General features: G+C 46.0%; 2 protein-coding genes across 4 annotated transcripts in view; one reads left to right on the top strand and one right to left on the bottom strand.

Annotated features, from left to right (window-relative positions):
• tprn (taperin) overlaps positions 1-23044 on the top strand; it is a 29616-nt gene extending 6572 nt beyond the window's left edge. Inside the window, exons 2-5 of one of the 3 annotated variants that reach the window (XR_015110352.1) lie at positions 15254-15455; positions 17428-17552; positions 18722-20936; positions 22339-23044. Coding sequence is in view for 2 of the 3 variants with exons in the window: in XM_086186980.1 (XP_086043106.1) it covers positions 15254-15455; positions 17428-17552; positions 18722-18784 (390 nt within the window). In the remaining variant the exon portion in view is untranslated. Of the gene's footprint in view, positions 1-15253; positions 15456-17427; positions 17553-18721 lie in introns of all 3 variants that reach the window. The other 2 variants (XM_086186980.1, XM_086186979.1) reach the window with 2 other exon arrangements.
• Positions 22878-25647, bottom strand: ssna1 (Sjogren syndrome nuclear autoantigen 1). The gene is made up of 3 exons (XM_086186981.1): positions 25346-25647; positions 24199-24398; positions 22878-23076 (listed from the first exon to the last, which is right to left on the bottom strand). The coding sequence occupies exons 1-3, from the start codon at positions 25395-25397 to the stop codon at positions 22984-22986; spliced, it is 345 nt and encodes a 114-aa protein (XP_086043107.1). The 5' UTR covers positions 25398-25647; the 3' UTR covers positions 22878-22983.
• Between the last annotated feature and the right edge of the window lie 499 nt (positions 25648-26146).

Raw genomic sequence — 26146 nt, 5'->3', positions numbered from 1 at the left:
TCTCAGTAAGACCGGCTCCTCAGCTCCTCACTCTCTCCTGTGCAGACCGACCTCTATAGCCCAACCCCCACTGACCAAACCCCCCCCCCCCCCCCCCAAACACCTGCTGGAAATAAACTGAATCGGCATTCAGCCCCGGGTTAAATGACCCTGCTGTAGGAGAGGGTGTTATCAGCTCAGCTCCAATTGGCACTGACAGGAACGTTCATATGTGCATCCCAACTCCAGAGCTTCCAACGTCAAACGCGCACTCCACAACCTACATGGAGACCGTGAGAGCTCGTCCTCTCTGCCAGTAACGTCCGCAACTCTCTGTCCTCTCAGCCGGAAATTCAACCTGTGTGTTGGCAACTTGGCAGCAATTTCCCCCAAAAAAAAGAAAAAAAAAAAAAGGATCGTTGGGATAAAAAAACCACATGTCAGGTTTTTTTATCCTTTGGTTGAAAATACACGAAGGATAATTGTTCTAGATTGTATCTCACAACAGCTGTCTATCAGGCAGTCGTGTGTAAGCTCCATGGGGACATGTCGTATAGTAATGGCTGTCCCATCAGCTGAAGAGATCGGCAGTTTCATGCCCTTCTAATAATGCTCATTAACCCGTGAGGTGAAGTGCAACGATGCAGTGCTTTCTCACGATGACAAAAACCCTCCGAATATTTCGTGAAACGTGTTAACTGTCAAGCAGTGACCTAGCATGTGCTCCCCTCGGTCTGATTGTGACGAGACGGCGGGAACAAGAAAAGGATTCATACTAGCGGGGAAGAGTTGGCCTCGTGTTTCCTCTGTCTCTACTCCACAAGTTCAAACAACCAAAACCTAAAACACACTGCAACAGCAGGACTTCCTGTTCCCGTGTGTCAGGCAGGCTGCTCCTTCACACGTGTCACCTCTGTGGATGAATGTGGAGAACACTTTTATTAATCTGTGATGGAACAATCCGCCATTTCATTGTGTTTCCTAGCGGGCTTTACTTCTAGTTAAATGTCATTCATACGGCAGGTTAAAAATACCCAGACCCAAGTGGTGAAAAGCACCTGGTAACACAGGAAGGCCATTGAAAGGGCGCACTGTTACATTTACATTGTGCATCTGGGCTACAGGTGTGAAAGTCCATTGTGTTTAATTATTTACCACCCAGCAGACATTCCCCATCTCTCCTCCCTTACACTTCCTGAAACCTACAACCCCACCCCCGCTAAAAAAAAAAAACCCTCTCCAAAGTCATAGCCCTCTCTCCGACATGCTCCTTCTCCTTCCCTGAGTCTGAGCTCTCCAGGGGTTTCTAGCTGTGTTCCAGTTAAGTTTTAGAGATGATTTGGGGAATTTCTCATATTTGCTCATTTGGAATTTGCAAATTTATATGAAGATTGACTTTATTTTACTCTAAACTAGGAGTATCAGACAAGCTAATCAGTTTCAGGGAGGTGGACCAGAATTAACAGAGAAAACCCCACCAGCATCCAAGTGGACCAGTCAGTGGCCTCTGCCCACAGACAGGGAGTGGGTTCTGTGCAGATCGGATTTTGAACAGTTCAGAAAGTTCTCACCAGCAGCAGTTCATGTGTCCTGAACCTGGCGTGGTGTGGCGATACATAGGTGGAAGGGTCCACCCTGTAGCGTCACCTTACCTGTGTGTGAGCCGGTCAAACAATGAACCTTTTTCTGACTTGTTTTGTGTTGTACCTCTTACCTAGTCTGTATACCAGGATAGAATTTGATTATTTACACCGATCTTTTAGGCCGGACCAGAAGACCAGCCCTTGAAATGCAAATGTCACCAAGTGAACAGAGTTCATTCAAACCAGTACAAAGCGATGCACAGTGCATCGGGTTTGCTAGCTAGCTCGTTTGACCGTTTGTTGAATGGGACAAAGATGGCCGAGGAGAGGCGACTCTGCTGCTTATTTTGAGATCCGCACCGCTTGTGTCTACATAATTTAGCAGAAGTGAGAGCTGCACCACCCTATTTTTTTTTAATCAGGAAGACTGAACATGGATGAAATCTGCACACAGGGAAGCAAAGTCAGTCTTCTGCACCTTCCCATTAAAGTGAACCGTGCTCCAGTATCCTCTCTGGATCCGGTCTTTGTGAAGTGGCCCATTGATCATTTTCTGAATTAAACAAACCATAGGGCTCTTGATAAACTTTTCCTGTTAATGTTTCAAGTGGCAGTCATACGCTGAAACAACAGTCACCCTGTTATCGGGCCTCCTCAAAGACTGCAGGCCACTCCTGTGCCACACGTACTCAGCCAGGGGCAACAACGGTCCAGCCGTCAACAGCTCACTGCAGCGCTGGTTGGGATGTCCATGTAGAAACTGCTCTGCTAGGCGTGGGACTTCCGTTGTGCATTGTGCAACACCCTCCACTGATGACGCAACTGTTCCGCTCAAAACTCAAAACTTTCATGGCACTGATTCAAGAGGGACTGCGTGCCAAACTGTCATTGATTTCTTGCGCCACAAAAAGACCTCTTGTTTTTAAATCCACGAGCTTCTGCCATCTCGGGCTTTGAACCGGCCGCTCTCTTTAGCCCCTTTCACACTGCGCCAAAAACGCGGATGAACACAGGTGCTTGGGCGCTCTGAAAGGGTCGCCTGGGCACGTTGACTCGCGTCCACCGACCCTCCAAGCGACCTGGGGGTTCAACAGCTCACCTCGGCTCACCTGCGGTGTGAAAAAAAGGCACCCCGCGTTGTCTTAGGGTTCCCGTGATATGATCCGTTAACGTAGATCGACCTTCCTGTCGCGTTCTGATTTTGTCACTGTGCCGCCTGTCAGCCTATCATTTTCGGGCTTCCAGAAAAAAGAAAAAAAAATTGGGCTGGGCTGTGAGAGCTGCTCACTCATCTCTCAATAAAGTTTTGTGGTAACGACAATGCTAACGTTCGACTCAACGACGTCCATGCTGTCGTTTGTTTACCTCGCAGTGGTCCGGTGCACTTTTATGTGTAATGCTGACGTTGTCAGCGCGATGACGTAGGAGAGAGGAAAACACAGGCACGCAGCCCTCACAGCAGGAGCTCAGACCCGCGTCTGCTGGAAGCTTGAATGCGCCCTGATGCCGAGCAAACACAGGCGCAAAAACCCTCTTTGACACGCGTGTTTCAGTGTGAAAGGGTTATTAATCTCACAGCTCTGATGTCAAATTAGCGCCGAGGGAGACGATTTTCACTTCTTTGCGATGCAGAGTCTTTCCACCAACGCGCTAAGCACACCCTGTCTCCTGTTACCCCAAACAAAAACCTGTAGTTCAACTCTACTGTCATTCTGTGTACAGGGGAGCTATGCCAATGATTAATACTAATTTGCTGCAAGGCAGCATGCAGGCACTCTGAGCATGGTGCACCTGGGGCAGCAGGAGCGAGCACAGCTGCAAAAAATGGACATTTTACAACCGAATCATTTCAAAAAGATGCTTTAGGAGCAACAACCCATGGATGAAGAGATGCAACATGATGTGTAGCAATAACCCTCAACAGCCCTCGTGCTCTCAGACCTGCAAACCTGTGACTCCATCTAAACCTCCAGTTATGTCTTCAGTAAGATCCCATTAATAGCAATGTCATATTCATATTTTAGGAGCGGCAGGGGTTTATTTGCCCCACTGAAACAACGATTGGGTGATGCCTGAACATTGTGAGACTCTGGTAACTGCAGAAAGCCTGCTCGAACCTTAACTACCAGTAAAAACTACTCTCACGGATATGAAGTTTGTTCTTACTGCTGCATTAGTTGCTGCATCCGTGAAAGAATACTTTTTTACATTGTGTGATAACAATCCAGAACAATTGGACTTGGCAAGTGTGCTAGTGAGGAGCAAGCACTTTATTTCCTCAAGCAGCAGGCACAGTGAAACATTAGCATTCATGCCGATGCTTTTCTCAGGTTTCCTGACGAATGTAAATCCGAGATTCTCTCTACTCTTGGATCTTTTTGGTCTCCAGACAAACCTTTCACACTCTTGGCTGCTAAATAGCTCAGTGTTAGCGAACTCTGCTTGATGTTTTGGGCTAAGCAGGTAATGCACAGCGTTTGGGTTTAGCAAACAACTTGATGCTGCTGCAGCAGAAAAAGAAGCAGAGGAGTGAATCAGAACAGTTCAGCTGCAGGCTGTGAGACTGAAACTGTAAGTTAAAAGAGGCTGGAATTCGGAGTAGAGATTAGTTGAACTGCAGTTTACGTTCATAAAAGTGCAGCTCCTCCTCTGATGACTCAAAGTGTCTCTGATATCGATTTACTTCTCAAGCTGCTTTGTTTTTAATTAAGCCATTGCTCATTGCTCTTTCTCTGCATCCAAATTCTCTAACAAAAGCCGTTCGCAGTGAGGTTGGACTCCTCGTCAGCGGTGTCGTGGAAGCAGCACGGGCCTGGTGTACTGACAGAACAGTCTTGTAGAGGCAAAATCCCTGCAGGCTCTTGTAGTGTCTTTATTATTGATATCACTGTCAGCTCAAACATGGTTTCTTCTTAACAAGCTTGTCACTTCTTCAGAGACTGCTGCAGAATATGGACACACATATTGTCTCTGACACACACACACACACACACACACACACAGAAGCACAGCAGTGGCTCGGTTCAACCTAAACTCCCACGTAGAATACTTACTGGTTTGTTTCCCACACACCCTGCAGGCACTTGTAGAACCCTGCAAAGTCAGAATAATTAGAATTAAGCCGACAAAGCACAACTATAAGCGATATGTTTAATTCAGTGTGTGTGTGTGTGTGTGTGTGTGTGTGTGTGTGTGTGTGTGTCTTCACCTGTGTCTTTAGAGTGCATGAGTGAGAAGAAGAGAGTAAAAGCTGAGCAAAGCAGTTTGTTTTTAATGTGAAAGTTTTTAAGGACATGGAGTGGGCAGGTGACAGCAGCAGGTAGAAGCCATGTTTGTTTTTTTTCCCACCCTCTGCTTGAACGCGCATATTTCCTGGATCAATTTGAATAATTGGAGGATAAAATCTTCAAACAAAACTGATAACAGAACAGGTCCACTGATGTCACGTTCTCCAATTATGAATCTGAGAATCTGGAGCTGTATGTGGTGCTTTTTTTTTGTACATATTTTATTCAGATATCCTCCCTGTGGAGGTGAAAGTAATCTCCCTGAACGGTTTTGGGTTAAACTGGTCCACGTTCCAGGCCTGAGATGAGCAACATGCAAATAAGGATTTAGATTTGCAGTTTGTCACCATGTGAAACACTGACCCTGCTATTAATTTGTTCTCTTGTCTTACATGGCTTAAACTTGCTGTCTGCGAGTGTCTATCTCCTCCGCTTCCACTCTCCCGTTTCCCTCTGTCATATATCCATGGCGCCTGTCGCCAGGGCAACACCAGGCACGGCCATTCTATCCTGTCATTAGGATTCCTGGATAAGAACGCACATTCACCCTCTCTCTCTCTCTCCCTCCCTCTCTCCCTCCCTCTCTCTCTCCCTCTCTCTCTCCCTCCCTCTCTCTCTCTCTCTCCCTCTCTCCCTCCCTCTCTCTCTCCCTCTCTGTCTCTCATACATTAGTATGAGCAGCATTATTTGTTTTTGTCGTTTTGTTTTTTTTGACCTGAGAGAGATTGAATCATCGTCCCATGAAGATTTTTGTCTGGGTGTCCTGGTGAGGGTTCTCTGTGATCCCAAACCTAAATGAGTGTTTCTGTTGGTGGAGACCCAAAGAACTCCACCCTCTGACGTTCGAGCGAGGACTGGCATGTTTTCCTCTGGCCCAGTGCAAAGCCAAGGTCAGTTATTTCAGGATAAGATTGGGAAACATCCCCACTCATATTAGTTTTATTTTTTTTGGTGGCGGGCGATCCCAGGATCCAGGCATCAGGCCAGAAGATGTGTTTTCCTGTTTTGAGAGAGACAGAGAGAAGGAGCGACAGAGGCCATGGTTAACTGGTTCCAGAACAGCTGTATCAGTCCTCATCCTTTGGTTTGTGTCCATTTGCTTTGAGCTTGAGGACACAATGCAGAAGGAAAGGGTCAGCGTTGGGGTCTGAGAATCCCCTGGTGTGCAGTGTAATGACGCTTGCCAAACAGTACACAATTTACATCACACAAACAGGCTGTGCAGCAACGTGCTCACCTCGCCACACAACCATGGCAGGGACTGGTTTGGTCTGAGGCCGGACTCAAGTCAGAAGAGGGGAGCTGACGCTGTTGTGTTACATGTCACGCCCCTGATTGCTGTGGGTTTGTTAGTTTCGGTGTAAATGGAGCAAGCTGGCATCAAGACGTGGGGGGGTCACGTGAGTGCATTTGTGATGCTCTCAGGGCGTGAACTGCAGCACAGGACGCATCACCCCACCCTGCCAACACCAGGAACAAACATGACCCACCTATTGACATTACTTCTACATGTGGGTTTGCTGACTGGAGACATGCAACTCATTTGGGAGGCTCAACATGTAGACCCCTGAACCCCACCAATGACTTTGCACCAACATGTAGTTAGTATCGATCCCTCCTTGATGCAGCTCTGTCTTTTGTCCTGATGGTTGGGAGAGCGTTGAAGGTGGGGCGTGTCGGGGAAGCCAGAGTCCAGAGGTTAGTTTCATGTGTCAGACGCTCCCACGATGACGTCATGTGTAACGAGAAGATAACCAATGGCATTCGACCTCCACCCTGCTGATGTCACCTCACCAGAACAGAGTGGGTATCGGCGTGCTCGCCCTCTCTGCTATAATATTGATATTGTCTCTTTGTAGAGATGATATATTTAATGGTAGCGTAATAATAATAATAAAATAATATGAATATGAGATATAATATATCTTCATGGCGAGAGATACATATTGAGGAATAGACAATAAATGCATAATGTTGAGTCTTAACATGCACCAGTGGACAAATCTACTTAAGGGGGTCAACTGTTCACACAAGCTTTGGAAGACTCCATTTCCACCCATTCTTATCTGCCAAAAAATCCAACCCTGACAACATAAACACACACACACACATAACCACACGCATACACACACCGTCGTACTCCAACACAGCTCCCAAGAGTGTAGTATCAGAGGAGTGACTCACACAGTCTTGATACATGGCCGTGTAAACACAGATTTTCACGTTTGGCAGTGCTGGCGGCCCACATCACCAGCCAGACCTGCAAGCACCGGCCACCTACACGCTTGAATGAGCCTCTACAGCTAAATCGGTATTGTTGTGATACTTGATCGTTGATGGTTGTAGTCAAAGCATTCACAGCTAACTTCCACTCAAGTGGTTGTAGTAACTCCCCGCTGACTCCTACACACAGGAGTATTTTGAGTCTAGTGCGGCTGCAGGGGTTTGAGTGGCTACACGGCAGCGTGTCAGTCATACACTGGCTTTAGTTTTAGCTCAGCTGTGCATCAACCTCTGCTGAGACACTGAAGAGCTGATAGCCTGGTGCAGAGAGGACGTGGCAACTATTTAACCCGAGGGAGGGCAGTTCATCGATGGGTGCTGCTGGCATCGTATTGGTAGATGTTATGTGTTCAGTTCAGTAATGTTAGTCTGTGAAGGGAGGAAAAAACCTGATGTTGTAAATGCAGTTGTAAGAACAAAACTTGTCACTGATACTGTCAGATGCGTTTGCGTATTAAGTTGGGTTATAAGAACGTTTCTCTAAGATTAGTGAGGCTTTAAACAAACCAGGGGACCGTCGGAGGCTGAAAGATGAGAAACTCACCACTGGCTACCAAAATAGCAGTTCATATTTATGGAATAAATTACAATAATAATGGGAAACAATCTCAGGATAAGCAAGAACAGAGAAGTGTGGGTATTGAAATGCCACTCATTTGGTTGAGCGGACGAGAGGTCTGAACTGGGGAGCGCGTGGGTATGAACGAGGAAGCGTGGCGGCTGGCTGACTTGCAGCTAATTCCTCGCCTCGCTACCCAAAGGAGACAAAAGGTCTCCCCTCCTATCAGAGGAAACAGCTCCCCTTACCTTTCTTTCTTCACCGCCGGCGACAACAAAAGTCTTGAACAGCATCCATGCACCAACCAGGGAGATGCGCGACGGCCAATTGTCTTCTGGCGTCTGATTAATGAAACTACTTGTATCGTAACGTCGGAGGTGTTGTGTGGTAATGCGTGTACAGGAGTGATAGGTGGCTGCTCAGGCTAGCCCCATCATCCAGCCGCTGTAACCACCGCTCAGCTTCTGCAGTTTGCCACCTGGAAGAGTGCAGAAGATGTAAAGATCCACCAAAACAATGTCCCGCACTGAAGTGCCAGAAAAACGGCCCTCAGTGAACACGGAGGGCTCCAGCCGGGACGCTGCTCACGCTCACGCGTATTTAGACTGAGTCGCTTGGTCAGTTAGTCAGTCAGCGACCACAGCTGTTCTAGAGACCCTGAGGAGCAAAACCTAGCCGTAGTATTTAGCTTAGCCTCAGATACCTCGGAGATTGTCAGAGCTCTACATGCTCTTCTCACATAACGTCCAGAGAGTTTTCAGAACTCTATTTAAACGTACAGGAAGTGTATTTCTTTTGTTTACCCCGACTATGAGAGATAAAGCATCCATATCTGAATGGTAAAACTGCACAATGCAGCATTTCAAGCTACCGCACAGTGTAAACATAGTTGGCCAACCCCCCCCCAGATTAGGATGGTTTAACAAACTTCATCTACTATTTCACAGCCTCTTCTTTCGCAATGTCAGTCTGTGTGAATAAGTCTTTTTGGGTTACAACACCATCGTATTAATGGACGGTCACAGGATTGAGCTCCATCGTACATGAAGGAGGCCACTGTACAACCTTCATGCTAAAACTCCCGCTTCAGTCCGTCAGTCGACTGTTTTGCCCTCTGCTGATTCTCAAATTTGGCGCCTAAAACGAAGCCGCGTCCTGTGTTTGGCGTCTTGTATCAGCAGGTTTGCCACGTCGCGCTGCTCTGATCAAATTCAGTCAAAGCAAGTGTTTTCTGATGGGATGCACAGCACAGTGGAGAGGCGCTGCGTCACATTTGCTTCGTTAGAAGACAGGCAGGCTTTATTGTTCCTCTCCTCAGGTGCTAATGCAGCTGCAGCTAAACCCCCTCAGCGAGTTCATGGCGGTGCTGTTCTAATACTATCGAGCTGGCAGGTGATTATCTCTAATCAGAGAACAGGTCAGTCTCCTAAGCTACGACACACCTTCACTTCAAGGGCTCCTACCTACTTTTAATAAACTGGCTTTTTATTTCATCTGTACAGTATTTTGCATGGAAAGGAGGCATCAGGTGGTTTTCTAAGAACCGTAATGCGTGCTGTACAGCAGCAGGTGCACGCCCAGTACCAACACCTCGCGCACCCACAACCCGTGTCAGTCAGTCCGCCAGCTGGGAGATAAATAATATCTTTTTGAGACACACAAAAGCTCACATGCTGTCGCACCTGTAGTTCTTACAGTTCTAAATGTGTTGTAGCGCCACTGTACCTCAGCAGCTGTCAAGATCAGCATAATTAGCACTGCAAGGAGTGTGTGCGTGTGTGTGTGTGTGTGTGTGTGTGTGTGTGTGAGAGAGTGCGTGTGCGTGTGTGTGTCCGTCCATTCAGTAGGAACTTCCAATAAATGAGGGCACGCCACACTGGGCGGCCTGGAAAATATTCCTGGCACAGCTCCCATCTCTCCTATTGGCCGAGGCCGACTCAGGAAGGCATGATCACATCTCTCAGCTTCCTTCTTGATCTCTCCCTGATTCGGACTCCTTCTTTTTTCTGTGTCCCCCATGTATAAAGGCAATGCTTTCAACAACAACAACAAAAAAATGATGAAACTTGTTTGAAAGAAAACTGTTGCATAACTTGTGGCAGCTCTGCGTCTTCCCGAATTTCCCCGTGCACAGATGTCACTGCACGCCGCAGACAACCACAGTCCCAAACCAGTTGTTTTCATTTTCTATTCAGTTTCAAAACCCCTCTTTATTTCACAGGCAAGCAAAGCCAGTGACCACATAGTGGAAATAATTTTACTCACTCGCTGAATATCTTGATTGTGTCAGAGGAATTTTCTTTCTATTCGTCTGCGCCAATGACAGCCAAGGCATTATCTCTCTGCGTCTGTATCTCAGGAAGGCCTTGAGAGAATTCCTGTGCCTCAGCGGAATTTGGCACAAACTATGGGGTCCTTCTGACGCCCCTTGTTTTTGGCCATCGCTCACCAATTCATGCGCCGACTACGAAAAAGTATCCTCACAAGTGATTAAGTCGTAACATTGACGTTCAACTTTACGTAAAAACGCTCTGATGAACACCATCTTTCCACGCCTTTGTTTGAGGTACTTTTTTTACTGGAATCCTCCAGGCTTTCTACTTTTACGTTACAGATGGTAAACAGCAACCTGACTGGTCAGGAGTGGCGTTTAACCACACACAGACTGACACTGGAAAACCAAAACCAAAACCAAAAAAAAACTAAAACAAATAGGTTATTAAAAATATGCCCCCCCCCCTCGACAGCCCCGCGACGTGTTGATCAAAAAGGTGTGTTTAGGCAGAAGCACTTCCAGAGCAACAGCTAACTTTTCTTGTGTTGTTCATCAAGTACCAGCCAGCTGATCTCAGTTTATGATCCTCAGGTACAAAGTGCATAAAAAGTTCAACTCCTGCACAGAAGTCGACCCTGTGTCAGTGGTGGCGGTGTGCGTGCGTGCGTGCGTGCGTGCGTCATTCCCACAGTAGTACATGAAACTGGCGGATGGGATGTTGTGCGTTAACGCACCTCTTTGACTTGTTTCTTACTTTTCTTTAAGTAGGAAGAGATATCCTGTGCTGTTTCCGCCGCATGCAGCAAAAAAAACCAAACCGTGAAGCTGACGCAGCACCAGCAGCCTCTCTCCTCACTCACTCTTACGCAGAGATAAAAATCCCAGCGTGCCGCAACGGACGTATTAACTCAGCAGCATCTGTGTTTTGAAAGAGCCCTTTCACACTGACGTGGATTCAGCGTTGCTGCTGGATCAGTGCTGCGGTGATGTGTTCCCCTGCTCCTCTGCATTCTTTCATACGGACGCCGAGGTGTAACATCCTCGCCTTAAACCACCATGTAGAAGAGGACTTTGAAGCAGCTGGTCGCTGCGTCTCTGCTGCTTGTCTTTGGTAGGTGTAGAACGGAACCCTCATGATGGACCAGGTGTTGGCTTGCCGATGCTTCGCCGCCTGGGCTGAACAATGCGTCAACATTTTACCAAAACCCAGTGTGGCACAGTAATGCCGATCTAAATGAAGTCTTGGTTTGCCGCAAAGATATCCCAGCATGCGAATGGGTGTCTATGGAGTTGAGAATACACCTTTCTTTGGTTCTACGTTAATAAGCGAAATGAACGAAGAAGAAGAGATCCGACCAAAACGCGGCTGATGTAAAAAGCACTGCATCTTGCCGTTGTAATCCCTGTTAAAATATCCCAGTTTTGACATGTTTTCCAATGCATCCTGCTTGAACTCCCTGTGCTGTATGAGGGTTACTGGTTTGAGTGGGACCCCTGCTGGTTTGTCCCACAGCCTGGGGACAGAAGAGACGTCCCTTTTACGTTTAAAGCTCACAGTTCAGTGATGCGCTCCTGAGCTGGCGGACGCTCGTGTCAAGTCAGAGGGAGGACTCGGGGCTCTGGCCATGCAGATGAGTCCCGGCGAACAAGAGCCTCTTGTGGGAAGAGTGCTGGGAGAGCAAGCAGAAAGAAAGACAGTGAAAGGGGACGCGAGCCCAGCGACCTGATTTATTGATAGACTAGCTTTCGGCATCTCGAGACTTCCTCTGAGACAGGATGCCGGTTTAACAAGCGAGCACGTTCTGTGCTGCCGGCTTTAACAGGAGAGATAAAAGAGACAGGCTGAGACAGAGGTCTCATTTAGAGACGCTTGCGTAGCGACAGAACCTGTATTTGTCTGTAAATTTGGTTTGTTTTGTGGATTGCGTTGTTGTTGTTGTGTCTGACAGTTCTAGCAGTAACCCTCTGTCGCTGAGAGGGAAAACAGCTGGGCAAATCGTCCATCTTTGTATATTTGTAAAGAATATGAAGACACAAGGCTTCAACAAAGACCGTCTTGACCCTTAAAACATCTGCACATCTAAAACAAAAACGACTGTCCTGCAATTTTGAGACTTTTCTTCCTCCTTCATTTTCCAGCCAGCAGACCAGCTGCGTCTCACTTTGTCCCGCAGCTTAAACCATCAAATGCTCCCTGTGAATGAATAATTAGCTGAAAGGTTTGCAGGGTACGCACACCAGTCCGCGAACCGGGACTCAGCACACTGCCAAATTACAAGGAGTGTGCAGACGCCCGCTTGAGTCTGGAGATCCTAATTACAAGGCATCTTTAGATGTCCATCCTCGGGCTGTAGATCATATATGCGGGATGTGTAAACACTCTTCTTCAATCTATAGATCCTTGTCTTCTATTTTTAGAATTTCATCCTCATTCTACAAACCATTGATCTTTGTGCGTAATCTTCAGACACTCGCCATCATTCCCCCAGGCACTCGTCCACATGATGCTCACAGGGTCGTCGGTCTCTGTAATCCAGCCGTCGTTATTTTAATCCGTTCATTTGTTCGTCCTTCACTTTGCTCGGAAATTCCTTCAAATAACCGCGCGTTCCAGTCTTCGTCCTTCGTTTCAAGATCACCTCGCCGCTCCACTTAGAGCCAACGTCTGTGAGCCAAAGAGCAGATCTTCCCTCTTACATCTGCCGGATTGATGGGCACGAAATGTTGCCCGGATTTTCCACAAAACTTGAAGCCCACCGACTCAGGAGACCCCCTCACCTTTCCTCAAGCGCCACCATGAAGCTGTCGTGTGGAGGGGGAGCGACTGTGGACGTGCGCGTTCATGCAAGGCCACCAGCGTGAGAGTTCAGTCAGGGCTTTAAGAACCGTTAAGATGCGCCATACATGCTGTTGTGGTTCATGGAAGATTTAGTTCCAACCTCAAAAATGGATGCCAAGTATTTGGGGTCTTCCAGAGTTCTGTGGCACTCCAAATGTTTCTATTCTGTGACTTTTAGTACTTGCAGTACTGTCTGACACATTCCATGGATTAAGTTGCAAAGGAAACCCATCTTCACTCTCACTCACAGACCGCACCGTAACAGCACATTACCAAGAAGTCATAAATTATATGTAACATTTTTGAAATGGATGTTAAGTGCGAGCCCTGAAGGGTCTTGAGTCAGAGGTGCTTTTGTTGGCTTGTGGCCTTGTGATGGAGATTAGGGCCGATTTAGATCCCAGCCCGCAGAGTAAACGGTGCCAGGTACGCCAGCGTAAGAGCACTCAGCTGACGGCTTTTGACGACAGAACTGCTGTAATATTTCTCAACTGTCAACACGATGGAAACGCAGGAGAACAGCTAAAAGCTCAGCATCGTCGTCCACCGTCTCTGACTTCCTCCAACTGTCTTCCTCTCAGGTTTAGAAGAGCCTGAAGACAACTTTTAATCTCACAGATTCAGGTGTAATGATGGAAAAAAACGACCTCTATTATCATGAAAAGGTTGTGAACGGGTTGACACAGGTGTAAGTTTTGATGCAAGAATATGGAAAAATCCCTCAGTTTAGCGGAAACATTTTTGCACTTACTCCAGGTTGGGTTTTTTTTTTTTTTTTGCCTTTTTCAAAAACTAGTAAATGTGCGGGTGGGACAGGAGAAGGAAATCCCTTTTTCAAATGAGCTCTGACGTGGGGAATCTTGAACTGGTGTAGCTCAAGGTGCAGCTGTCTCCGCCGCCGCTGTCTCCTCGGATATTTCCTAATTTCGCCTTTGCCTCCAGACAGCAGCAACGTGTCGGATACGAGCTGGCACCTGACGAGCAAATGCAGCTTATCCAACCGAAGACGATTCTTAAAGACCTCGCTCTATTTTTTTGCCGATGCACGACTCTTGTTCCCTCCAGTTGCCACTGCCCTGTTTAATATTCTGCTGGCCTTAACTAAACGGTTCCAACTGATAGGAACACTCCTAATGCACAGTTGCTTTTGAGCAGCATATCCACAGTTGCCTTCAACTTTACTTCGACCATGAATTGGCGCGTGATGATAGCAAGCTGCTCGACTGCTCCGTTCCCATCCACATTTGCTTGATGCTCAAAAAGTGCGGGCAGAATCACAGTCAAAAGGAGACTTAGCCAAAATGTATAGCTGTCTTAAGTAGTCATCAACAAGGAGCCATGTTGCTATTCATTTTTGTTAAAAAAAAAAAAGAAAAGAAAAGGGTGAAATTGTAATTTGCTGAACTTCTAAGACAGCAAGCAACTTCCTTGTTACCCTGGAACTTCTTAGTCTGTCCCGCTCCCGTCCAGGCTGGAGACGTCTCCCTCTGAGAATACGTGTCAGCCGGTGTGCTCCCTGACTGCTAAAACACGGCCAAGTGTCAGGCTGCACAGTTGCCATTCATGTCGGATTACACCAAGCAGCAGAGTGCTTGGGCCCGTCCCGCCCTGCGGAGCCCTGTTTGCAGGCCACTGAAGCGTCGCCAGACAGACCTGTCTTACAGGGACGATCAATCACGGCCCCCCGGAGCCGCTGCAAGGCTGCCACCTGCCCTGCTTCCACAGTGCAGCGCCAGCAGTCCCACGTAGGAGCACCTTACAGGTGCCTTGGTTTAGGCCGAAGAAGTCGCGATGGTTCATGGGCTACACCGGCGCTCCTACGGGGAGGAGCTGTGCTAATCGTCAGCACTAATTACAGAACGATAAGGAAGTAATAGCACGCTGTAACATGGAATGTGATGCTGTTGCAGTGAAGCAGCAGCCATAAATGAGATTTACTGGATGTGTGTGTTAACTTCCAATCTGTGCCAAACAAGAAGACGGCACTTCCTGCCAGGCGACTCAGCCAGCAAGCTGTCAGCAGCAGGAGGGTTGTTGTCTTCGTAAACAAACTTGGCTTGTAAACAAAGCGCTTGCTTGCAGAAGCATTAAGAGGTTGCTGCAGGGCCCCTCGGTTGCCAGGGACCCCGCGACAAAACTGTTCACGCTTCAGTTATTATGAAATGATATATATGTCATTTCTTTATTTCTTTGTTGAGATTATTTCTCCACATGTGAGGATTATTTGGGGGAGTTAGTTGTTCATCAAATACTTGCTGACAGAATTTATGACCCACACCGAAAAGCACCAGTTTTAAGTTACTAAGGTTGTTTTCCTCATCATGGTTCCAGTGGAGCGAGAACCAGAAGAACCCCGCTTTCACAAGACTGATGAATCCACTCATACGACAAAGATGTGAAATGAACAACGCCACCTAATCAGCCAATTATTACCTGCGTCTCTTCCAGCTTAAAATCTCCTTCAACGAGTCGAGTCTGCAGAGCACGTACGAGTATCCGTCCGAGAGCAGCGCGTGGGATAGCGGCGAGGAGGATGAGGAGGACAAACGAGACGGGAAGGTGGCGGAGGAACAGCCCAGCATGGTGGGACGCATCCACATCCCTCGACCCAGTTTCACCAGCTCGCCTACACACACCACCAACAGCAACGGTGAGACGGCGGGACACGCGAGTGGGATGAAGGAGGTTGTAGAACAGAGGTGTTTGTCTGAAGCTGAAGCGAAGGTTCAAGTTTTGATTGTACAGTTAAATGGTGCCGCACCTCCTACAGCAACCACCCAGAGGATTACACGCAGTCATTACTCGAGTATAAGTATGGACACGTGTATAAAGTACTTCTTCAGTTCCTCTCAGGCAAGTATAGACCGTATGACAGAAAAAAGATGGCTCAACCTGGGGCCGTCTTTGCTCGTAGCGCCAAAATGGTGGTTCCACGTCCAACGATTAGAAGAGAGGACGGCCATTATGACAGTCTTTCAACCAATGACTGCTCAGGACAAATATCTAATAGTGTCAGTAATTTTGGATGATGAGTGTGTGGCTGCACCTCAAGCTCTTTGCCAAATTAGCATCCCAAGTTGGCCTTGGTGTTCATGCTGATTTGGGTGATGTCAGGGCCGACACATGGATTTCTAGGTGTGCAATGATGGGGGGAAAAAAAACTATCCATAATTCTCTTTAAACGCAGTAAACTTGTCGTGAAATGGTAGTACAGCTGTGAGTGTTAAAACTCTATAGCTTCGCTTTAATCTCCGTCTTCTGGCAGTCACTGTAGTTACAAACTGTTGAAGTTAGCGGAGGGCTAACCAGAAGTAGCCTGCTCTCCCGTGAGCCGAATCCATGTTGGCTAGCGTGTGATGATTGAGAAACTCTACCGTAGCCACACAATCAAATTTACCCACGTTCGTTAGCAGAGGGCTAACCTGAAGTAGCCGCTTGGCCGGCGTACAGCACCTGAACTCCATACACTTGGCGATGTAGAGAATCCAGCTTGAATGTAATGATGCACTTTAACTTTGAGTTGTAGAGAGTTAAGCAAATGACCTGCCATCATGTCCGAGACACCTAAACACACCAACCAGCACTTTGGTGAGACAGTGAATGCTAGAACGGAGCAGGGAGATGACTTTTGTTTCGAATGACTTTACAAAGGTAAGCCCTGCCACAAAGCTGTTGAAGTACAGAGATTTGGAGTGGATTTTTGTGGCTATTTAAGCTGATCAGACTCTTATTTCCAAGTCGCTGTTGGGCAATCAAACATAATCTCTCACATTAAATGAGTAAATAGAGAATCTGAGGTATTGCAGTTTAAATAGGAAGTTATGAGAGGCAGGTTAGAGTGAAACTTTTTTCAAACAAAACAAAGCTGACCGTGTCAACTGCTCCTTCAGGTCATGAGCAGACTAGGAGTATGATAACAGGGACCCCTACTGGACAAACAGTGAACTACAGCTGAGCTCACAGGGGAGACGTTCTTCGACTTAAGAGACTTAGACTTCTCTTTATTGATCCCTTTTGGATGGCTCCCTCCAGGAAATTGAATTTCCAGTGGCAAAAAGAAGATAATAGACATACAAAACAAAGTGTGTATATATATATATATATATATATATATATATATATATATATATATATATATATATATATATATATATATATATAATGATTTGATGTCATTGCTCAAAGAAAGGCAGAAGAAGAGTGTCTAGATTATTATGACTGCTGTCCTCTCAGTCTATTTCCTCTCCCCCTTAAGTGAGGAGTTGTAGAGCCTGATGGCTGATGGCATGAGGGACAAAGGAGTTCCTAAGTCTGTTTGTCCTACATTTGGGGAGGAGCAGCCTCCCACTGAACAGGCTCCTCTGGCTGCTGATGACGGTGTGCGGGGGGTTGTCAATAATGTCCAGCAGTTCGTCCAGTGCTAACACACCATGCTCAGCAAAGCTTTGTCTTGTAAACCCTCACCAGGTGTTCCTCCATTTTAAAAAATGCATACATTGTGTGTGTAAAATGTATTTTCATTGCAAAAAGAGAATTCGAATCCTTTTTATTGAAGATGAAACTCCCAGGGACACAAAATGGTTCCTGCCATGTAAATAAGACAACTATCTCATGATGTGCAGACCTCTCCAGCTACATTCCCAAGCACTCGGTGGACTTCAGCGCCTGGCAGGACTACAAACCCGACGATGGGGTGTACCAGGAAGACGCCACTTCACAACAGACCCAGATGACGGAGGAGGTCATGGTGAGGGAGAGAACGCCTCCAGGCTCATCTCTGAGCTCCGCCTTTCATGTTCTGATCCCTGCTCCGAAACAACGATGTCTTACTGTGGCATCTTCACATTTGACGAGCTGGTACAGATAATATTGTTCCATTGAAGCGATAAACAAAATCTGTAGCGAAATCAAAGATGTGCAGTGTGAGACGCACACCAGGCAGCTCTCTCCAGGGTCGGAGTATCAATGACTCCCACTTCTCACGTAGATTTTGCTTTGATTGAATGGCGCTAAAGGGGTCAGAATAGGACCAAAGTGATAGCGGTTTGGAGGAAGTAGGAATTCCCGCCGTCAGACAAGATGACAAGCAAGCGGCTTTTAAAATGCTTGATTTCTGAATGGAGTTTGGATTCAGCAGCAGTAAGTTTGACTTGGCAGAACTCTTGATCTTTGCTGTACTGGGATTCATCAAAAGCCCCAGACTTCAGGCGAGCGTGAAGCATTAGTGGAGGGGTGCAGGAATTAGCCCCGAAACCTGGAGAAGAAATCGGCATTGCTGCATGTCCAGTTCCCTCATCTCCAGCTCAATGGCTTTTGAGGTGACGTCAGTGGTTCAGGTCAGGGTTTTTGTTCCAGGGCATAAAATATGTCAGTAAATAAGTAACTTGGGAAATTCACAGCTTCCTTTTTTCTTTTTTTTTTGTGGCTTAACAATGGTGGATAATAGCAAGTGGCTACAACAAGGCTACAGAGGTCACGGCAGGCGTCGAACGTGGTAACGGTGAAAAGAGCAGGTGTTTGAAAGTAGTTGTGACGTCTGCTCGTAGCACGTTAGCCGTGCGTCTCTGATGATTCCATTGACGCCTCAAAAAACACAAACATAGAAGCGACGTTCATTTGTGAAGAACTTCTAAATCTCAAACTGTTGTTTGCGGAGACACTCTATCATTTGATCTTGGATTCTTTCTCTTCAAACAACACTGGCTTCAATGTTAAACGAATGGCTAAATTCAGTATATCAGCTGAAAGATGCATAGTGCGTATTTCTGTATGTACCCTGAATTCCAGTCATTATCTGATGCCGTTAGAAACGCTGAAACAAAAGTCAGTTAAAAGTTTCAGCGAGTGGAAGCCAGAGATGTTCCAGCTCGTGTGGATGTGAGCTGCAGCAGTGAATCTGGTGTCTCTCCTCCTCAGCTGACTCCGGCCGACAGCTCCTCCCTGTCTGACTACAGCAGCGAGCCGGCCCTCTATTTCTGACCGGATGGACCAATCAGCTGTGCGGTAGCACCTCACCTGTGAGACCAGCAGCACCTGCCACACCTGGACCTGAACTGCCTCCAACACCCCAGTCAGCTCCTCGCACATCTTCAGGCAGGAAACACAGTGTTGCTCTTTTTTGTTTTTGTTTTTTCCAGAAGGGAGCAGGGTGTGATTTCCTGCCGCGGTACCACGACTCGCCACGTCATCAACTGCATATCAAGAGTGTAACGCCCTTCTGTCAGGCGAGGCATGTTCTTCTACTTCTTGACAACCACTCTAAAGGCAGCTGGACTGTTGTTTCCCCAAAGATCCTGCACAGTTGACCTGTCAGCATCCTGTCTGCTTACTGACAGAATAAAACCCCGTCGGTAACCTCGTCCATTTTTCTCCTTCAGTCTCTGGAAGACGTTTGCTGGCTTCAAACAGCCTTTCCTATAAGTTTTTTTTTTTTTTTTTTTTAATTCTTGCTTTCACATTTGCAGTTAACGCTTACATCATTTTTTGTTTGTTTGTTTGTTTTCTTTTGTTTGTATTTCTTCTTCTCCTGAGCGCAGCTGAAAGCGTGGGGGACCAAACTCCTCAGAGGAACAGAGAGAAACCGCCAATGCTCTCGTGGAGCTGACACCGGTTCAGTGTTAGCGTGGAAACACGTCCACTCGTGGAACAACGGCAGCCTCACACACACGAGTCAAAAACAAAGTGAAAGGGTGCCACAATTCGTTTTTTTGTCTTTTTTTGTACCTGCATGTTTTCGATTTCAACCGACAGCTGGGTCGGGTCTTCTACTGTAAAGCTTGTGGATGCCTTTCTTGTTTTTGTACGTTTTAAGGCGAACTACGCGGTATCCGAGCTGCTGGTAGACCAGCGAGCAAATTTCAACACCTTTTTGTTTTGTTTTTTTTAAACAATATGCACCCTAAGGAAGATTCCTGCTGATCGGTAGCAACTCCACATGCTTGAAGAAGTGACCTTGGCCAATAATGTCTGTACGTCTTCGTTGCTGGCACACAGCAAGTCAACTGCCGAATGTTTCTGCGTATTCCCTCGTTAAAGCTCTCGGAGCCCCTGGTGTATTTATTCCTGCTTTACGCTGAAGTTTGCATGTCTGAGACCTGCTCACCTACGTACGTTTTCTCCGTGTAAATTTGCTGGTGTAAAAAAAAAGAAAAAGAAAAAGAAGGGTGTATTCAGACTTACAGACCTCATGTACTTTTACATTCCACTGAGACAGAAGCTGGTCCACTGAGGCAGCGACGTCGTGATCAGTCATAATCAGGCATGCGTGTGAGAGCGAATGCAAGATTCCGTGTGTGATGTGTCATGATTTTTTTTTAAATTGAGTTTTTTTTATATATATAAATATATATATCTATAAAATATATATACAGGAATGCACCACATCTTCTTTTAATGCCAACGAATTAAAGTGTTGCTGTAACAGCCTCACTTTAATTCCCGACCCCTCGGCCAGTATTGTTGTACAGTTCCACCATGTGTTGTATTTTTGTTGCTGTCACTTGTTTAATTTCTCCAATCAGATGAAATGTGCTCAGTCCTCGAGGTCTTTGCTGTTAGGAGACAAGCTGTTTTGTATTTGTCCGATGAACTCGTGTCTCGTCTGCAGTTTTGGATGTTAAATGTCTTTGCACTGTCATGCTTTTAGCTTTTTTTTGCACCTCGTGAGAAGGAACGGAGTCTGCGGCGGGGGAAATGTGTACTTTTTGAAGAAAAGAAGAAAAAAAAACAAACAAAAAGGAAGTCGGGTTGACGAGTTTTTGTTTCCAACGATGGGTGTCGTTTATGATATGGCTGAGCTGAGGACTGGAGTCGCTCACTCGTGACTTGAATCTGGGACTTGTTCAGCCTCAAAAGATGTGACTCGCGCTTCGGGACTGGTGGAACTCTCCGATGAGCTCATTCCAGCCTCAGAGATACAGCAGCAGCAGCAGCAGCAGCAACGGAACCGTCGCTAGCAGAAGCACACGCATGTCCTTTGACACAACTTTCAGCGATAAAAAAAAAAAAACTCCACACGAAGTGCAAACAGAACCTCTGTTAAACTGTGATGTCATCAGTTGCTTACTGACCACTTCAAACGTCATCAGGCACCTTTTTCCGGTCACCTGGTGATGTGAGAGTTCAAATTGAGGTTAGCAAACATGTTTAACGTTAGCACCGTTGCATCTGCTAGACGTTAGCGTGCTAATAGCAAACTGGAGTAGATTGGCGTTAGCGGAGTATTTTTTATAAATGGGTGTTGTCCCACTGCTGGTGATGCCATGATGTCTACAATTCATTCCCATGTCACCAACTGTTCGCCGATGCTAAAGTGAGAAAAAGACAGAATTACGGGAAGGGAGAAGCACTACATTGGGAGAAAGGGGAGGAAAAAGAAGAGACTTGACTCTGTGGATCCAGTAGGTGATGAGGAAGGAGACCCTGCTTGAAATTAACAGAGGTTTACAGACAAAAATAAAAAAGGAGAACCCTTGGACTGTACTTGGTGAATGTCGTGCTGGTCCACCCGCCAGAGCCTCGCGTCAGAGGTCGTAGGATCATCAGCCTTGTGTGACCACAGGCGCTTGAGTGCTGGTTCCCACTAAAGGTCCAGTTGTCAGTTCCTCATTGGACACTCGACCCGATTTGTCCCTCTTTTTTTTTGTAATAAGCCAAGAGCATCAACATGTCGTTTGAACGCACCGAGCCAAACTAGAACTTTTGCTGAATTGAAAAGTTAAATCTGGTACTGTATGAAACAGAACAGAGCAGCTCTACAGTTGGAGGGGCGGCGTGGCTCAGAGGGAGGGCGGCCGTCTAGCAACCGGAGGGTCGCAGGTTCGATCCTCACTTCCCCCGGTGACCTTGTCCATGTGTCCTTGAGCAAGATACTGAGCCCCTAATTGCTCCGGTTGGTCCTGTGACAGACTGGTGACCCGTCCAGGGGGAACCCCGCCTTTCACCCAATGCCAGCTGGGATAGGTTCCACCCCGTGACCCTGAAGGGATAAGCAGTATAGCAAATGGATGGACAGTTCTACAGTAGTTGATTTATTTCAAGATTACAATTACAATGTCTGTGGAACTGAAGAAGGAAAGCTCATCTTAAAAATAAAAAAAATCGGGACTTTCCCATGAATGCTGCGCTCTGGTGTCGGATTCCCAAAGTTTGACAAGATGAGACACAGTCCAACGAAATGCTGCATCTTAGCTTGGTCCCCCTTTTACATACACATTATAACAGTTGAGTCAGACGAGGCCTGAGAATCTGTTTCTGACCGCAGCCGCGATAGAAATAATCACACGAGCTGCCAGAGTATCACGAGCAGAAGTAAGTACCACAGAGTGCGGGGGTGGGGTTTTAAATGAAGGTGACTTGAGACTTACAACAGTACGACCAGACCATTCAGCTGTGAGGCAAACAAACCCAGACTTGAGGGTAAACAGTCTTCATCATAAAAGGAAATGGACAGAACTCCAAGGCTGAGAAACCAACCAACAAGTTTAGTAATTGAAGGGTTAAAACCTGTGAAAATATTGGTGTGGTTCTTTTAGATTAACTTGGCCGAGAGGAGCTCCAGCTTGGACCTCCAGTGGAGCCGTCATGAGAGGAGCCCGCGGCCGGATCTGTGCTCGCTGCTCCCTTCATCAACACAGAGGACCTCACCTCTCTGAGGAAATCTTTCTCTGCTCGTCTGTGAGCTGAAGTGGGTGAAGTCCACTCTTCTTGAATACCAGCAAGAACTTTTCACAGACATATCTTGACATCTGAGGTGTAGGGGCGGGGTTTTGAGGCTCCGCCTCCACCTTTTCCCCTGCTGTCTCCTCCCATTTTGTCGATCACACACTGTGGCAGAAGCTCCTTCTCACTACTTTCTCTCCAGCCATGTCTGTAAATCTACACGGCAGCAGATGTGCTTACTGTAAAGTTATTGTCAATGATTTGGGATAATAAAATTCTAGGGGGAAAACAAAGTGATGTCATATTTGTACAGACGTACGCTCAATAAATAGAAGACTGGAATAAAACCTGTGTGTCATTTTAGGAGAGTAAAACCTGAGAAATAATCCAAGTGCATATAAAAAAGTCATGTGACAAGTGTTAAAACATTTATTAGAATAAGGAATGTACAACAAATCAGTCATATATATATATTTTAAAATAGTCTGGTGTGGTTTATGAACAGCATCTCAACGGCATCAGTGGTCTTTCCTCCGGGGCTGCGTGGCTTTACTGAGGTTGCCGGCCTCCTGCTTCAGGACACTCAGAAGAGACTGAGAACTCTCCAGGATCTAGAGAAGAAGAAATGGACGAGAGGTGTGAAATACGAAGAAACAGAGAACTGAGAAGTCCCGTGTATCCTGTGTAGGTATTGTTTTAAAAACAGGGATTTTTTTTGTCACAGCCCGCAGGCTTGTTGTTCTTTAATAAGAGGTGCAGCGTTGGAGTGCTCAGTGAGGAGTGTGGGCGCTCAGGGAGTTCAGCCTCAGTGTGTTGGAGTCAAACTGCTGCAGAAGGACAACAGCATGGTGCGGCACTGACTGACTACAGTACTACAAACACACAGTAGCTCCGTACAGCAGGCAGTTCCTTGCTTGTGTTGAATATCAATTACTGCCAAACCTCTAACGCTAGCTAACTAGAGCGGCCACTGACAGGACCACAACAGCCAGGGATGCTCTGTGGAGGCTCGTGAATATTCATGACAATGTGCTGCAAAATGGCCAAACATCTCCATCCAGTTCCATCATCTCAGTCAATGACTTCCATTCCATGCCTGGAACAAGGTCTGGGCTTACACGAGTCTAAGACATATTCAAGTACTTCGGAACAGAATAATGACTCATTAATTCAGAAGCATCCTTGCGTCTTAATCAGGTGGCTGCTAACAAGAGGCAAAAGGGGACTATGAAGGTCAAGCGCCTGCAGCGTAGATGATTCGTTTTTTTAAATTTTTACTTCAAACAGTTGAATATATGATTCAAAAAATCATGAGAGTGGTGTTCATTTGTAAAGACTACTTAACAAAATGTGCAATTTTTACCAAATTCTTTTTGCCACAAAGCTTTTTTTTTTTTTTTTCCGACGGTAATCCTAAAAAAATCCTATTAGCTTTTTTTGGCCAAGGGAACCGACTGCAATACTACTGTCCAGGTAACCCTACAAAAATATGCCATGCTTGCAGTGCTCTTATGTTTCCAGAAACATACATATAGCAAATAAACCTTCCCTTATACTGTTCAAGATATTCACAGCCTGTAATGCTCTGAAACAAATCTGAACAAGCTAGACGTGTTTCAAACCTCTGCAACATCGACATGACACACCCTTTTGACATCTTTTATCGTCCAAAAATGTGCCTTATGAGATATGTTTCTAGATTGCTGAATAGCAGCAGCAGTCAGGGTTAACACCTTGGTGTATGCAGCCTCGGTCTCAGCGATGGTGCGGTCGAAGGTGGCGCGGGCAGCGAGTCTTTGTGCGAGGCTCTCATTGACTCTGCTCAGCTTCTCCGAGAGGACACGGATATCGTGCTGCAGGCGTTCCTTCTCCTCTTCCTCCTGCTTGATCTGACAGTTCAGCTCCTCCCTCTTGGAGCACAGGTCCTCAATACCTGGCAGAACATGGGAAAGGTGACTTTCCGTATCGTGTTTCACAAAGCATAAATACAAAATGGTTATGGTTCCAGTTCCTCAAAATATGAAATTTTGTCCTTTTCCCCCCTCAACATAAAGAGGATATTTTGGGATTTGCACATTACAACAAAACAACTATTTAGAAGGCATGAACTTGGGCTGAGATATTACACTGTTTCACACACAAATTAAAGCAGTAAAAACTCAAGTCATACAAATCTATCATTTTTGCTGCCCAATCTGGAATTTTTTTTAAATCTAGTTCCACACGAATCTGCCTTCTTGATGGCATATTTCATTAACATTCCTCTGTCTACACAACATTAAATCAGCATCTTGGGCTTTGTGTGGCAGCACAGTTTGTTGGAACAAATGCAGTAATGAGAGTAAGACAACAAACGTTGATGTAATGTTGGACAGATAAATCAAACGTAACCACCGAATGACTGGTGACGTGCTAGAAGCAAAGACTTTAATGTGTTTGAGCCACACACACACACACACACACACACACACACACACAAAAACCCAGAGAAGTCGCTTTATCTCATATTTACTATTTGTGGGAAGAAAGACCAAGGAGGACAAACTTAGTTAATAAACCGCTGACACGATGGCTGTCCACCCCAGGGACACCGGGCTGAGGTAATGGTCAGTATTACAGTCTAATTTAGCCGTAATAAACCAAAACCCATAAACTGCGGGTTCACTATTGAAGTAACATGCAGGAGAAGCAACGTTAGCACAGTGGCACCCTGCTAATTGGTAAAAGCACAACAGAGAAAACGTTGACAGCTCCGCCTGTGGTGTTGAAGCTAATTTACATGATTTGACGATAGGGTGTCTTCCTGGCCACGATGGTTAATTGCTAACATACTGCCTATATCGTGTTCAACGTGTTCCTGACAAGGAAAAAGGCACTTACACTTGACGAGCTCATTGTTGTAGGTCTGTAGAGCAGCAGCTTGTTGGGTCATGTCGTAGCTCCGCTAGCTTGTCCTTCTGACAGTCGAGTTCAAGCGACTGGTGCTTTTCCTGTTAATTCTAACGGTCAGCTAGTTTATCATTTGTTTTTTTTGTTACTTTAAGCAAATACAAATTCACCAAAATAAAACGCAAAAACAACCCCTGTTAGGAAAGAAAAGTCTGAAGTTCGCGGAAGTGCTGAGTTTCTCTAACAACTAATCTCATATTTACCGGCTCCTGAGCTACCGTTCTTCTTCTAGTTGTTCCTAATTCTGTTTATAACGCCACCTACTGTACTGGAGTATGTAGTAAGAACGAGTTCAAACATCATCATCATTATTATTATTATTATCATTATTATTATTACTACTACTATTATGATTATTATATTACTATTATTATTATATTACTATGATTATTATTTGTATTTGTATTGTTATAATTATAACCGTTTTTGTCAATTCAGTGTTCTTGAGATTCTTTGTCAGAATGGTTACAGGTGTATCTGGTCGCTGCATTCATTTCCTGAGTATATCGATTGTGTGTTCTAATTGAAAGCTGACTGATGGAGCTGGATTTTAAGTGTACTCAACATGACCTTCAAGTATGAGCATGGAACAGATTTACTTCCATATGTTCACAGTACCGTTAAAGCTAAAACATCTTAATGGGTAGATCTGGCTGGATTGTTTATGGACAACCTAAACAGCCTAAGAATGTCGTCGTTGTCGTCGTCGACGACGACTGCGAACTGTCCCAG

Source organism: Aulostomus chinensis, chromosome 19 (genome assembly GCF_037954235.1).
Source record: "Aulostomus chinensis isolate RoL2024-O1b breed Wild chromosome 19, RoL_Achi_v1.0, whole genome shotgun sequence".
In the NCBI taxonomy this organism is placed as follows: domain Eukaryota; kingdom Metazoa; phylum Chordata; class Actinopteri; order Syngnathiformes; family Aulostomidae; genus Aulostomus; species Aulostomus chinensis.
This window is presented reverse-complemented; position numbering and strand designations above follow the sequence as displayed.